This window comes from Leptodactylus fuscus, chromosome 2, assembly GCF_031893055.1.
Source record: "Leptodactylus fuscus isolate aLepFus1 chromosome 2, aLepFus1.hap2, whole genome shotgun sequence".
Classification (NCBI taxonomy): Eukaryota; Metazoa; Chordata; class Amphibia; order Anura; family Leptodactylidae; genus Leptodactylus; species Leptodactylus fuscus.
The window spans coordinates 25,923,517-25,938,720 of NC_134266.1; the positions used below are offsets into that span (position 1 = coordinate 25,923,517).

Below are 15,204 nucleotides of genomic sequence, written 5' to 3' on the forward strand. Positions count from 1 at the left end.
CTAAAAACGCTGAAACTCCTGCCAAGTCTTCAAATCCTTTCATAAGGAACAACAGGTCAATGGCAAGGATTATTATTATTATTATTATTATTATTATTATTATTATTATTACTGCCACATGTTTCCTAATGGTGGGCAAACAACAAAGCTTACTGGCAAGTTTGCAAAATATAATATATATAATAAGCTATGGACTCTGCAGTCGTAGTCATATCACCCCTTCCCCCTTATACTGGTAATAGACGTCACACAACAAGGTTTCGACACAATCCAAGTGTATACCGGTTAGTGCTGTAGTATTATAACACTGGGGACCTGGGCTCAAATCCAGGCGACATCTGCTCAGTTTCTCCCCATGTACAGTATATGTGGGTGTTGTATACGGATTTACCATCATTTTTGGAATATGATTGAGCCCCAATGTTCTTAGGAATGAAGGGGCCTTGTAGCAATTTCAGTGCAGACATAGGTTGTTAAGGGCCTTGCAACACAAGCCCATTCAGATAAATGGGGTTCTGCTTTGGTTTCCAGTCCAACCACCACCGGTCAGAAAGTGATGGCGGGGCGATAAGTCGCTGACTGAGGTGTCTGGCATCAGCTTTCTCCCCTTTGCCAATTTAAATCACATGCATACTTGGCTGAGCCGAGCATGCATGTGTATGACAGTGTCTGGAGGAATAGCTCTAAGACAAATAAAATCTAATGTGTCCGCTGAGCCTTGACAATAGTATTCTAACCCATCTTGTAAGTCCTAACATCTAACAATAATCACCAGGAATAAGTAACAGTTGAATATAATGCAGATCGCTGCCCAATAGGTATCCACCTGCCACCAACTAAGAGGAAGATGAGGAAGATGAGACAGACAGACAGACACAGAGACAAACAGACAGAGACAAACAGACAGAGACAAACAGACACAGAGACAAACAGACAGAGACAAACAGACAGAGACAAACAGACACAGAGACAAACAGACAGAGAAAGACAGACACACACACCTATTCAGAAGTGCCAATAAAGCTTCTTTGATTGATTGATTGATTGATTGATTGAACATTTTCTACTTTTTGCTACAATTTTTTGATAATTGACAGAAAACACTGTCACATGTGAACAGAACCCTATGGAAGTCACACAATGAGCAATCTTTCTAGTGTGCAGAATCCCCCCACAACTCAGAGAAGCCCCCAGCCCTGACCCCTGCAGAGGGCGCTCTCTTGCTGCCCCAGGTGTTTGCTATATCCCCACTGCCTAGATAATAAGGACTGATTGCCCTGGGAAGCTGCAGCTCTGGAGGTTTCACACCTGGTGGGGAGAGATAGAGGGGAGGGGGCATGAATGAGTGTGTGATGTCTCCCAGGCTGTGGGGAGGGGTGTGCACCATGTACAAGGCTCCTCCTCACTGCTTGTGCTTAGAGCTGGACTTCCCCTATTACAAGCAGATACAGGCAGCACTAGAGCAAGCAGCACATACACACTGTGACTGGAGGGTCTCCTCCTGCTCTGGGGTCCCCTGGGATACTATACACCCCACACCCTGTGGACTATTAACTAGGACACCCACCTCTCTGGTTTTGGGACTGTATTTTGGATTGGATATTTCTAATCAGGTAAGAAGATACAATGTAACAATATAACATTGCTTTATGTATCTGCTGCTCTCTGGGGAGTTTGGCTTCTTGTTTAGGACTTTTTATGCTTCTTGGAAGGGGATTGCACAGAATACAGTCAGTCTATGTTCCTACAAGTCCCAGTAGTCCTTATGGTAGGGTTCCTAGAGGGGGACCCTCTCTGATGGGGAGTCCTGGCCACATTTTGTCTGAGTGATCTCCAAGTGTTGGGGGGTTGTAAAGTAAATTGGATGTGGAGTTGTGTAACCCTGCTATGTCCACATTGTGTTACCTCATGTGTTTCTGTATGGTGGATGGGCAGGGGGCAACTGAGTATATTTCTGACCCTGCTGTGTCCCTACAGTCAGGGTGGGGATGTGTGTAGGTGCATATTTTAGATAGAGGGGGGAAATACATGTTTCATTCTTTTGTAAAATGTGTGTGTGTGTGTGTGTGTATGTGTATGTATATATATATATATATATATATATATATATATATATATATATATAAATTTTGCCCCTTTCTGTTTCCATATGTCACTCATGGACAGTTGCCTCTTATACTCTCCACTACTCTATTATATCTTTAATTTTAATAGGAGGCTCTAAGGGGTTTTTCTATTTTATTTTTTTTATTTTTAGATGAAGCAGCTTTTATAATATAATATAATTGTAGCGAGTTTGTGTTGTCAGCCCTTAGTGACCTTGTGCACCTTGTTCTACCTGTTTGTAAAATTCCTCTCCCGCCTACGCGGTTTATTAAATTATTATTTTATTTTACTATGACTGTGTTAGTCACTGGTGATGGTGACGGCGAGATTGAGGGTTCGATAGACAATGAGTGATGAGTGGATGGTGATAGTGGAAGATGATAAGCTCTTGGGGCTGCTCACATGGATCTGAACACACTGCCTGCCTGTAAATTAAAAAGAAAAAATAATAATAATAATATATAGAAGTATATGGAAATTGTCTTTTATGCATTATTTTCCATACTCTTCTATATTTTTTTTATTTTTAGATTTATTTTGTAAATCAAAATAAGTTTAAACTAGAAGAAAAATTAAAAAAAATAATGATTAAAAGCTATAAGGAAAGATGGTTTTGTATTGGAAGTTTTAAATATATTATGGAGGGGTTTATAATTTTTTTTCCCCCCTATGCGGTCCTGAATATTGCTACGCGTATGTCTCTGAAAATGTCAAAAGTTGTGAAATTATATATATATTAATTTTTGGGAACAGGGGATCAAATTTCACAATAGTCTTGAGATTATGAATTACGAGAATCTACGTCATTGGTGCCTTTGAAGGGAAAAGCTAATGGATCCTAAATTTTAGGACTACAGGGTTGGAAGCAATTTAAGTATTAAATGGAGGATCAATATTGACCCGCGAAAGCTAATGGTACATAACTTAATTTATTTTTTTTAACCCATGAGTGACTTTATATGTCTGTAATCTACAGATCTAAACTACAATTTTTTTGGGGAAAAAAACTGGTGTGTGACTAAAGGCCTTATTGAAGTGTCTGTAACATGTGGCTGAGTATTGTGTATGAAAGAGAAACTGTTTCCACAACACTACTGTTTTTTTAAAAAAAAAAATTGAATTTTTTTTTTTATTTTTTTTTAAGGGGGTGGTGGGTTTCAGGTAAACTTTCATTTTTGCTTGCTATGTAAATACCCCCTTTGTAACCTAACTAATCTCAGAGAACACTTCTTTATTCGTCCCTTGTCATGTAAAGTTGAGGGATGTTCTTTTTGTGTCCCTTTTGTTGTAGTCTTTTGGGGTTTATTATGTCGGGTCTGAGCCGTGTTCGCACACATGAACTTGTTCACTTTGATAGGAAAGTCTTTGTAGTTAAAAGACAAAAGAATCTAATTTTGTAGCTGCAGATGTGGACTTTGATGTGGCGAACCCACCCCCAGCGTCTAAAGTGCAGGCCCAGGTCTTAAATTGAAGTCACCAGACAAATTAATTTTAAGGAGTTGGGGGGAGTAAAGGGAGAATTCCCCCCCCCCCCATACACACACCCGTTCATGCTCTGTACAATATCGTTGCATTTTGCATATTCTTGTTTCCATAGGGAAATGACCTGTGGGCCATTCACTCTGCATTTGTAGGATTCTATAGAATTATTTATTTTTTATTTTTTGCATAAAAAATAAAGTCATGTAGGTTCAGGATTGAACTCATAACATGAGTTGCAGAATGTATACGGCAACCACAAGATACACTCTGAGATATCTGAGGGAGGATAAGTAACCACAGTGGAAACTTGTAAAATGGGTCACGGCTTTTTATACTTGAGATGTTTTTGTAGAATTGGCCATTTTCTTGCAAAAAAAAAATCTATGTAATAAAATTTAAAATGATAAATATGAGTATTTTTATAAGCTCTTAGCAGAGGTCTATAAGTGGGCGTGTATGGGAAAAAAAATCGTCACCATGAAGGGGGTGTGGTACTTAGTGGAGGAGGAGTTTTATGGCCGCTGTCGTTGGCAATATTAAGGGTCTGTAGGAAAGGGTGAATTGAGATTTGGTGTTTGTCCTATTGCAGGTTAGTTGTTTGATCACCTTGTTAATGTCATTTATTTCTTGCAAATTTTTGCCAAAACTAAACAATATTCCAAAAATTTCATTTATTTTAACAAGGTGCAAATTGTTCCTGGGGAAATTGAGCTACCAGCATGGTGGGCCTTCCAAGTAAATGTTGCCCTTGGTTGTGTCTTGGACTGAGGTTCCATGGGTCCACAAATAAAATGTTTCTAAGTGCCCACCCTCCGACTAGACTTGGGGTTGTTGTCTTCTGCTGGACCATTATTGTCTTAGAGCATGGACCCCTGGACTGCTCTTCGGGGTCACACACATGGCACTATAGAGGTGTGTTGACCCCATACAGATTGAGTACAAGGATTCACCTCGTGCATGTGGCCTCTTTCTAAGGTTGAGCTTTTGCACCTGACTGTTGTAGGTCTGCTTAATATAATGGCTTGTGATATTTCCCTTTGCACCAGGCCCATTCAGTTATTGTCCCGCACTGACTGATGTTTACTGAGGACTCGGGGTCCAGAAATTTTTTGTTGCTTCCTTTTCCTTGCATATCTTCTCGGACTCTCTTGTATCTCACCCTCTAGACTGGGTGTGATGTGATGAATGAACCTCGTCTGCCTCTGACCTGCTGACTTTCATTCATAACAATGAGACGGCCCTGCCCTGATGGGACTGGTGAGCATTGTAAAACCTGAGCTCATGAATGGGGAGAGGTGTTGCTGAACCTATGCGCGTGTTTCAGCCATCACATGTTATGAAGTGATCCTGTTGTTTGGCCTGTGTACACAAAGGTGTGTTGTGAGGTTCAGTATCAGGGCTGTGTTGTGTAAATTTACCTCCTGCCGACTCGCATTACCTCCCTGTTTTTGTGCAAAACCGGGTTGTTGTAACTGACCACAAGGCCCAAGTGTCTGGTATTCTCATGCCTATAGTTATGGGCAACATAGTAATTTGGAGTCCTGTGATAAACTTTTTGGGTTTGTTTGTTTGAGGGGGGTTTAACACCCCCCGAAAAAAATAAAATAAAAATCAAACTTCTCCAAATCGGGACAAATTTTTCTTACAAGGTTGTAAACCTTTTTCTACTGTAGGGAGGCTGTATCGACCAGGGCCTCTGGTCGGCCCAGGTTCTAACACAATAATGGTCAAGCAAAGAAACTCCCAAATTTGAAGGGCACTGTGGCCTATTTCTTTTGGGTTGCTGAAGGGTATCCCCCCAAACCACTTTACCTGGTGGGCCCAAAGAACCTCAGTCTGATATTGTAGGGAAGGGTCCTTTGGTGGCTCTGATGCAATATATCAGGTCTCTCGGTCCATTGTTTTTGGTTTTATTTTTGGCCCTTAAGACGATATGTGCTTGACATTGAATATCATCCAACATGAGCGTTTTTGTCTAAAATATGCAGGTGTTTTCTTTTTTTTTTTTTTTTTTTTGAGCACAATAGCCCATTAAGTGTTTGCAACCATAGTTGCCCCTCTTAAAGGGTTTCTACTGTATTCCAAAAATATGGCCCAGAAAAAGAGCCACACCTGTCCATTGGTCATGTCTGGTATTGCAGCTAGGATCGAGCTGCAGAACCAGACTCCACCTGTGGTTGAGTGTGGTGCTGTTTTTGATAGAAAGCCGCTATGATCTTCTAATCCTGGACAACCTTTTATCCTGATCTGTTCTAAGACTCCATTAGTGCAGGGTTGATAGTTCTGTGTATTATTACCTTGTATTGTGCGGGCTCAGGACAACCCCTGCTGGGGTAAGAAGGGCTTTAACCTGCAGATCATATATTATCCAGGAAAACCTAGTTCTGTTGCTTTTAAATAAGAATTTTCCACCCTATTCTGGGACTAGTCCTGGAAGCCGGAATGGTTAATAGTACCCTGAGATTGTGAATGAGTTTGTTGCTAGGCAGCCCCCATACATGTGTCATCTGGCCCGTAACATGTTTTCCTGGCACGTGAGGCCTGTGTGGTATTCCTCCGCTTCTCAGTAACCGTGCAGATATCTGGGCTGGAGCGATGGAAGGATTTCTTATACGTTGCATGCACTGAGATGCTTGTGTTGTGTACTGATGTAGCAGAGCTGAGTCTGTATTGGGGGTTTCAGGTCATTGTGGGCTGTGACCGCTCTGTTATGATGATATAGTAGACGTCTGATAAAGTGGTGGCCTGATGGTGCCGAATGACAAACTCATTCCTGCTATGTCTCTCTTTTTATTGAAAATCAATGTAGAGCTTTATGTCCGTTGCGATTCTTCCGTCCTTTTAGAAACCACAATGGATTGCAACGTCTAATGTCAATGGAACACATTTCCGAAATGTAGACCTAATCGGTCAATGACCATCTGGCTCTGCCATACTAAATTAAAATTCTATAATTTTTATTTTTTTCATTTTTTCCCCTCTAGAGGTAACCACTGTGGTTTTCTAAGGGGCTTGTTGGGTATTTGACCCAACCAAGCACCCCCCTTCGTAAGTAGTGTCAGTGTCTTTTTAGCAATTGCTAATATGGAAGCAAACATGGAGGCCGTGTTGCTTTACTACAGGGGTGTACAAATGACCCTCAAGCCCTTCTTGTGAGTTTGGAGTAAATGGGCCCATTCCTCAAAAAGGGAATCCTAGACCCATCTTTGAAATTTGGGTTGGGCTTTCTATATAGTCGCTATTAAGTCTAGACCAGTGGTCTTCAATAGTGCAGAGTGAATAGTATTCATCGAATACCTCGCTCCCATAGAAATGCGTGTAAGCGGCCGAACACCAAGCGCAGTGAATATTTGATGCGCTTATCTCCTTGGTGTTCGGCCGCTTACACACATTCCTATGGGAGCGAGGTATTCGATGAATACTATTCGCTCAACACTAGTCTTCAACCATTGGCTCTCCACTTAGTGCAAAACGTCCCAGTGGGCATTGACAGGGTCTGTTGGGGGCTGTAATTTTGTTTTGGTTGGAGACAACAGTGTGTATGTGTTCCCAAGATAGAAAGTTAATTGTATTGAGATTTTAAAAAATTTCAAAAACAATGGACTGATGGAGTTTTGTTTTTCTTGCTTTTAAATAACAAAAAAAAAATTCAATGAAAGAGGAGAAAAGTGTCCGATTGTTTCCAGGCAGACGAATGAAACCCAGCTGGTGGTGCTTTGTGTAAATGCATATAGAATGGGTGCGATATAGTGAGGGACCCTCTCAGCTGGTGACATCAAGCTCAACACCTCGGGCCCTTCAGTCTCCTAGTAAGACTGAGTCATATCCACTCGTGTTCTCACATCTGTGCCCTCTAGTGCATTTTCCCTTGAAGTAAGGCTTCCCAGTAATTATTGCTATATGCTTGGGGACTCCATAACAATCAGACACTACTTCTCCCTGTGATGTAGGAGAACATTGCACAAAAACATTCAAAAATTTACAGTCCACCTGGTTTTCCCTTCTGTAGATCCAATGACTGAGTTTGAAATTCGAAATATGGATCAGGTGGCTCCGGTGTACAACATGCACAGAGGAATCCTGAAGGTAAGGTCCATTTTAATTAACTTTTTGAATTCTGTTTTATTTTTAACTCAAATTTTTGATTTGGTGAAATTATTATTTATTTATTTATTTATATTTATTTTTATTTTTTTTTGCAATTGTTGTATTGGTCTGTGGATAAGTTGCAGTGGTGGTGTAGAACAAAGTTTTTTGCATAGTATTTTCTTGCATACCCAAAAAATATATTTTATTTATGAATGAGGCCCATCTCAAAAGAAAAAAATTGTGGTAGGTATGTGAATTATTTTTTGTGTGTGTACGAAGGAACCTGTGGTGTGCATAAAACGTCGCCTCAGAGCTTATATTTGCTGTTTGTATTTTACATCAGACAAAAGGTGTTGTGTGGTCGGGCAATTTGTTTGCTAATCGCAGGAATTTCTGGCCACCAGTTGACTTGTGTCCCTGCAGGTCTGGCTGTTTCTTATCTCTTACAAAGGTCCCTGCATATTTGCACATGGTATAGTAGCCTACCCCGCCCTGGTTCATTTGCACTGCGAGGTGTGAGTCACGTCTGCTGTGACCCAACCTGTTTGAGTGCAGACACGTTTATGATGACCAAAAATCAAATTTTTGAAAATTTTTGTTTTTAACTTTTTTTTTTCCTTCATTTTATAACAAAAAACTGATTCTAGTTGGGTCTAAATCCCTTACCCCATGATTTATAAATCTCTATTGAGGTCTTAACTCTGCCACGTCTTAATATTTGTAAAGTGATAATATGTGTGGTCTGTAATTTTACATAGAATTGCTTTTCTAGGGCAATATCGTAAAGGGACGGTCTACTTTTGTTAGATGACCTTTAATGAGCTTTTCATTGGAGAGTTCTTTCTGACTGATGGGACCCTCAACCTTCTGTAATAATCTATACCAAGTGTTCAGTTTCCCTATAGCACCCCCAGAGGCAAAATGAGGTATTACAAGATACAAAATCAAAAGACAATCTTACAAACCGGACTCTGCTACATCTGTACTTAACCACCCTTTGTTAACAAGCATGACAACATGAAGATATGGTCGGGCCAGTCTTTGACACCTCTCACCTTCTCCTGATTGTTGACTACATAGCAGATTTCTCTAGGCGTGTTCCATCTTCTCCTCTCTAGCTAATGACTATAATGATGTGATTAAAAGGTTTTTTATTTTTAGCACTGGTGTAACAGTAATGAATAGAGCCTTGTTCATGTGAAGCGTGGGAGCCCACACAATGTGATGTGTAGCCTAGGAATGTATACACAGGTGACGCAGAGCCCGGCGCTTGTCAGGAGGGCTTAATTATAAGTATGGGAGGGCTCATCAGTTGCCGTATTATTTTTATACAAGACACTGCTGATTAGACGGCCAATTACTGCCGGCTAGAAAAGTCTCCACTTAATGAGGCGGAGATCAGCCCGCGCCTTGCCTTGTGTGGATGGCTCTTTAGAACTGGTTTTATTTTATATAAACTCAGAATTTTTATTAGAACCTTTTTATATTCAGGAATTTTTGTGAAATTTCTAAGCATTCCATTTACTGTGTGTTCCGTAAAGAACTTGGACAACCAACATGGCTACCAGTATAGCGCACCCCCTTAATATAGTTGGGGTTCACACCAGACTCTGTGGAGGTATTCATGACAAGATCGAGCTCAAAGATGCCCATGGACGTGATGATGACTGATCTATACATGGGTATCCTGACTGCATTGGGTGGTGGTGAGGTCTTGATACCCGATCCTCTTGTTCTCGCATCTACCAGTGACTTCCATCTCCCCTTTCAGAACACTTGCACGTTCTGCTGACCTGGGTGAATATGAAGGGTCAAGTGGAGGAACTGTTGACCAATAGGTTGAGGGTGTATGGCCACCTTGTTGACAAGTCATAGCAGTAGCCATATTGGATGTCACCCGCCCAGTTGATCAAAACTAACCCATATTACAAAAAGTTCTCCATGTTGTGCCAACCATGTCTAATTTTGGCCCTTTTTATAATGCCTTGTCTCGTTACCCATTCACAGAGGCAGCTGGCATTTGACAACGTGAACCTGTCAACGTCGATATTCACTGGACTGTACTCTGCATATGATGCGTACGAAGAAGAGCAGGCAGTGCCCAACGGAATGGACTCCTTATCTCATGGTAAGACTTGGGCCCATAACTTTTATTTACCCTGTACATTATGTGGCATTGTAAATAATTTTTTTTTAGTGCGGGGGGGAAAAGTTGGTTCCACTTGTGCTACTCCCTCATGTGTACTCCACGTGAAAATTTTTCTTCTTTGGCTCTCGTCTTCATAGAAATTTTTTGAATTTCATTTTTCAGATTCCGGCAGCTGCGAATTGCCTCTCCTGACCCCGTGCAGCAAGGCCGTCATGAGCCAGGCACTGAAGGCCACATTTAATGGATTCACAAAGGAGCAGAGGCGGCTCGGTATTCCCAACAGTAAGTATTACCGAAAGATTGGAAGCTTTTTCAATGATCAAATATTACTGTTGTCTCTTCGAGAGCGATGAATTATCTATTGCTGCAAGGACATAGTGGAGGGAGGGGGGACGATGATATGAGGCCTAAAAGCTTGCATGTTTTTAGGTTTTATTCTGCCTCACATGGGCGCACAAGTCTCAAACTGCTGACCAGGTTGATCTGATGGACTAGTTTTTAGGGATTTAGAGACGGTAATTCCAAAAAGTTGACCAGTCTCTCATAGTTTAGTTGGCTCCACTTCCCATTTTCTTCTCTCTATTAATCAGATTTTCTGGAAAATCCCTTTAAGCAATAATATAATGTCTTCCAAGTACTTCACCTAGGTCATTTTTAGTTGTTGCCACCACTCCCAAATCTAGACGCCACCCTCCCTCCTTGTTTTTGAATATTTGCCATATTGGGCTTCTTTTACATGTGATGTCATCACTAACTAGGTCTGTATTTGGTATGAGGAGGGGAATTCACAACGACATCACAGGAATTTCCATGAATGAAATATACAATGCTGTTACGCAACGTCCAAACACTTCAAGCACGCTCCTCGGCTTCTCTGCACCGCATTCTTAGTCATTGCTTCACATTTTCCAGAGAACACACATTGTTTAGATTTTCTCTTAGATCTATAAACATTAACTCTTATTAATAGATCCCGTGACTGTCCATAGACTCTAGGACAATGGGCCATACAAGGCATGAGAAAGTTGCAATTTTGCAAAGTTGGAATTTTGTCCAAAAAAAATAGTCTTTTTTTGTGTTAAGTCCATACTCTGTTTTTGATCATTCACACTGACCTTCTGGTGTATATGGTCCCTTAAAGGTACGGCAGCTATGGTGGGCTTAGACTGGTGGGGGCACCTGACAAACGCCAGTCTACCCTAATGTATTAAGCATTTAGTTTCAATGTGACCATGTAAAGTTATCAAACTAAAGGTCACATTGCGCCAAAAAATTCTGCTTTGTTTCTGCCTGCTGTTTTCTAAACTGGAGGTTGTGGCATGGGGGAGAGCCAACTGGTAAGGGGCAAAGCCTTGACAGCCCAACACTTTAGCTTCTTGCTGGACTAGGTTTCAGTATTTGGCATACGCTCCTTCCATGATACCCAACAATTGGAGAGAGACCTCTTCATATCTGTGGGATATCCATCTTAATAAATGCACCGCTTGGCGTTCAAATTCCCTGCAGCACTTCCACAGTGGAAACTTAGTAATACAGCATTCCCTCCAAGGACTGCTTGTTTAATTTATGGTGAAGCCAGGTTAACACTAGTGAGACTTTTTGGCTAATGCATTACCATCCCAAATGGGCATCAGAGTATTTTTTTTTTTTTTTGTATGGTACTGTACAACCCTTGTAATTTTTGTACTCTTTTCTTCTAGATCCATGGTTGTGGAATCAGACTCAAGTATGCCAGTGGCTTTCATGGGCCGTTGTTGAATTTTCCTTGGCAAATGTGAATTTTCAAAAATTTGTCATGACCGGGCAAGACTTATGCAACTTGGGAAAAGAGCGATTTCTAGAGCTGGCCCCGGACTTTGTGGGCGACATTCTCTGGGAGCATCTGGAACAAATGATGAAAGGTAATTAGGAGGCCGGCTGTAGGAAAGCAATAAGAACGGCCCGGAAATGTTCTTAAGCTATGTAAAGTATTTTCTAATTGCATATGGTTACCCATTGATGCCTACACAAATCTATGTAAATGTAGCCATTGAGCTGATGGGCTAGGAGGACTAAGTGGATTTGCGTAGGATTTCCAAACTCTAATGCATATTCCTTTACTTTTCTTAGAACAAGAGAAAGTTCAGGATCAATATATTGACAGCTCCAGCCATCACACCGGCTCCCAGTGGATAAGCAATGACTCAAGTAAGTAGCATGAGGATTGTTAACCTATTTATCTGCTAAATATGTAATCCTGAGGAAAAAAATCCCCCCCCTAAAAAAAAAAAACTAGTAGTATCGGGTGTCTCATGATAATTTATAGGTTTGCGGCTGTTTTTGCTTGTACATGAACAGTCGGTCATTAGGAAGTCTCATGAGCTAGGCTTATACCCAAATTATGCAAGCCATCCACTAATTCAAAGCGTGAGGAGAGGGTCCCTATGTATGAGGCAGATGTTCACTAAAAGTCATAACTTCACTGGGAAGAAGCTGCACATTCATGGTGGTTTCTCCACTGAAGTCACACATAGTTATGGGGAAATCCTAGTGGTTAGATCCTTGACAATCAAAACTTTTTGACATTTCAAACCCCATTTAAAAGTCTGACCTTGTATGAACCTAAGGAGGTGAGAATAGATCAATGAGACTTAAGACTTCCACGCATCACCTGAATGGTTCCACCTGAGAAATCTTGAAGACTACCCAAACTTTAAAGGGTTGATCTTGTAGAATGCTGTACTAAGCTCTACTAATGATCATTGTCTTACCCTGGTTAGGTCCTATAAGGCCTAAATCTTGGAGAGCCTTAGTTTTACTCCATTACTATCCTAGCTAAAGCCTTTGGTTTGGTTTCACTTGATCGATCTGTCAAAATTTTTAAAACTTTTTTGCCACCGACTTAAATATGATTCTTTTTTCCTCTTCAAGGCTTTGTCATGGAGCCTCTGCATTGTGTGTCTCAAGTGCAGAGTTACCCAAAGACGGAAATGTACAGTGAGCTATGTCCAGTTACCCAAGTCCCAAATCTTCTCCCAGTGAAGCAAGAGTTCCAAAATTATTCCTGTATGAAATCCATGGGAAACAATTACTCCCCCATGAGCCACGACTATGGTCAAAGCAGCATGAATGTTCTTCTAAACTCTTTGAGTTCTGGTAAGTAATAAAAATAAGTATCTGTAAGCTATGTTTAGCTATTTGGGGGTTATGTTCATGAGTTTAACATTTTGGTTTGTCTCCAGTGAAATCCATGGACAGAGACTCGGTAGACAGCGGCACAGAAAGTTTTGAAGGCTCAGATTCTTTGCTCCATTCATGGACGAGTCAATCCTCGCTGGTGGACATGCAACGGGTTCCGTCCTACGAAAGCTTTGAGGAAGACGCCAGCCAGGCACTTTGTTTAAACAAACCGTCTATGTCTTTTAAGGACTATATTCAAGATCGGAATGACCCAGTGGAACAGGGCAAACCAGTTATCCCAGCAGCTATTCTTGCTGGTTTCACAGGTAATATACTGGAATATGAACTTTTTTCTGACGCAAGACTGAATTCTAAAGAAAGGGCCCTTCATTTGTTGTATATGGTGGGAAACTTTATATGGTCCATCAGTTTTTATGTTTTTAAAATTTTTGTATTTTATTTTTGAATGCTTTGTAAAATGGCATTCTAGTATTACACGCTACTTTACGTAAAGGAATCTCCGAAAATATGCCTAGACAGTAGCTTAAGTCAGAGCTTTCTGTTGGGAAATCCTCCGTTTGATGGGAGGCTCAAGAGTAAAGTGAATCTTTATTTTTGACTTTTGGATCTACAGGACCTGGCATGTATTCATATTAACGCATTTTATTTATTTAATAGGGAGTGGACCAATTCAGCTTTGGCAGTTCTTGCTGGAATTATTGACAGACAAATCTTGTCAGCCCTTTATCAGCTGGACTGGGGATGGATGGGAATTCAAGCTCACTGACCCAGACGAGGTTAGTTTTATCTTTTTATGCTTTTGTGTGCTGATTACAGATATTGGGTCAACAGACTGGCATATCTCTATAGTATGAGAGCTGTGCCAACATTTTTATCTTTTTCCCAACTGCCAGTTAGTGACTCTGTCAGCAGAATTTTCCTGGCAGAGAAAACAATATCGCATTGTATTTATATTTCCTGTATATGAAATCTTTGATCCCGGACGAGCCCCCAATATTTTGTATTGCCGTGAACCTGCCACAGTCATTAAATGCATAACAGTAGCAATGGGTATTATGATGGGGCAAAAAAAAACAAATCTATGTTCTTAAGTGTTGTACTAAAATATATTAATTTTTTAATTTTTTTCCTCCAGGTTGCTCGCCGATGGGGTAAAAGGAAAAATAAACCTAAAATGAACTATGAGAAACTGAGCAGAGGACTGAGATACTATTATGATAAAAACATTATTCACAAGACCTCAGGAAAGCGCTATGTTTATCGGTTTGTGTGTGACCTTCATAATTTGTTGGGATACTCAGCAGAGGAACTGCATGCCATGCTTGGTGTGCAGCCCGACACGGACGAATGAATCAAAAAAGATGCTATATCCAAAGCACACACTTGTACTGTGAATATAATGGGGTGGGGGAGGAAACCCTAACCCTTTTTGGTCACTATTGAACTGTTTAAGGCCAACATTATGGAGGATTCTGAAAGGCAACGCGTTTCAAGACCTTTCTAGGAAGTGGTTTGTGTTGTACTTTCTTGACACAGATGACTTAAGGGTACAGCTCTGAAGGACATTGCACCAGAAATACTTTTTTCATGTAAAATATTCCATGTTTTGACACTGAGGGGAATGGGAGGGAAGACAAAATGACAACACATCAATCTTAAATCGTGTCATACAATGCTCCAAAAACATTATGTAAATTGCTAAGCCGTCTCAGAGACTGCACTTTATTACTTCATGCTGCTTGAGTCCATGTGTCTTGTAGTTGTATCGTAACTTTTTTTTGCTTTTTTGGGGGGTTTTTACATTTTTTTTTATTTTTCTCAGACCATTTCAAACGCATGTAAATAATTTTTAAGTATTTTCATATTTGCTTAATTATTTGTTCCGTAAGGGATGTGTATATTTTATTTGAATTTCAGATGTTTTAATAAATTTTATGGCACACAGAACGACCCCTCACTCCCCCCCCCCATATGAAACTGCACATTTTTATTTTTGTCATTCCAATAGTGTGTATCATTGAGCTAATAGTGTCATTGGTTTCTAACAAATCTCAGGAAGTCTCTTGGCTTGCCAATGGCCATGCGGAATCTGTCAATGATCAACTCTATTGGTCACAATCGTCTACATAGAGTGGAAAAACTTTCGATGGCAACAATATTGATGCATTCCCATATTCTCATACACTCGGTTTTGTTTT

General features: G+C 40.6%; 1 protein-coding gene across 1 annotated transcript; it reads left to right on the top strand.

The window, feature by feature from the left end:
• Positions 1 to 1,455: 1,455 nt before the first annotated feature.
• ETS2 (ETS proto-oncogene 2, transcription factor) lies at positions 1,456 to 14,630 on the top strand. The gene is made up of 10 exons (XM_075263526.1): positions 1,456 to 1,613; positions 7,598 to 7,674; positions 9,685 to 9,805; positions 9,989 to 10,108; positions 11,527 to 11,727; positions 11,936 to 12,013; positions 12,737 to 12,961; positions 13,048 to 13,311; positions 13,664 to 13,782; positions 14,142 to 14,630. Exons 2-10 carry the CDS (start codon positions 7,603 to 7,605, stop codon positions 14,355 to 14,357), a joined length of 1,416 nt encoding a protein of 471 aa, XP_075119627.1. The 5' UTR covers positions 1,456 to 1,613; positions 7,598 to 7,602; the 3' UTR covers positions 14,358 to 14,630.
• The last annotated feature ends 574 nt before the right edge of the window (positions 14,631 to 15,204 follow it).

Coding starts and splice junctions, on each gene's coding strand:
- ETS2 (XM_075263526.1), top strand. CDS start 7,603: ATGACTGAGTTTGAAATTCGAAATATGGATCAGGTGGCTCCGGTGTAC. Junction 10,109..11,526: donor GCGGCTCGGTATTCCCAACA/GTAAGTATTACC, acceptor CTTTTCTTCTAG/ATCCATGGTTGTGGAATCAG. Junction 11,728..11,935: donor TCTGGAACAAATGATGAAAG/GTAATTAGGAGG, acceptor TACTTTTCTTAG/AACAAGAGAAAGTTCAGGAT.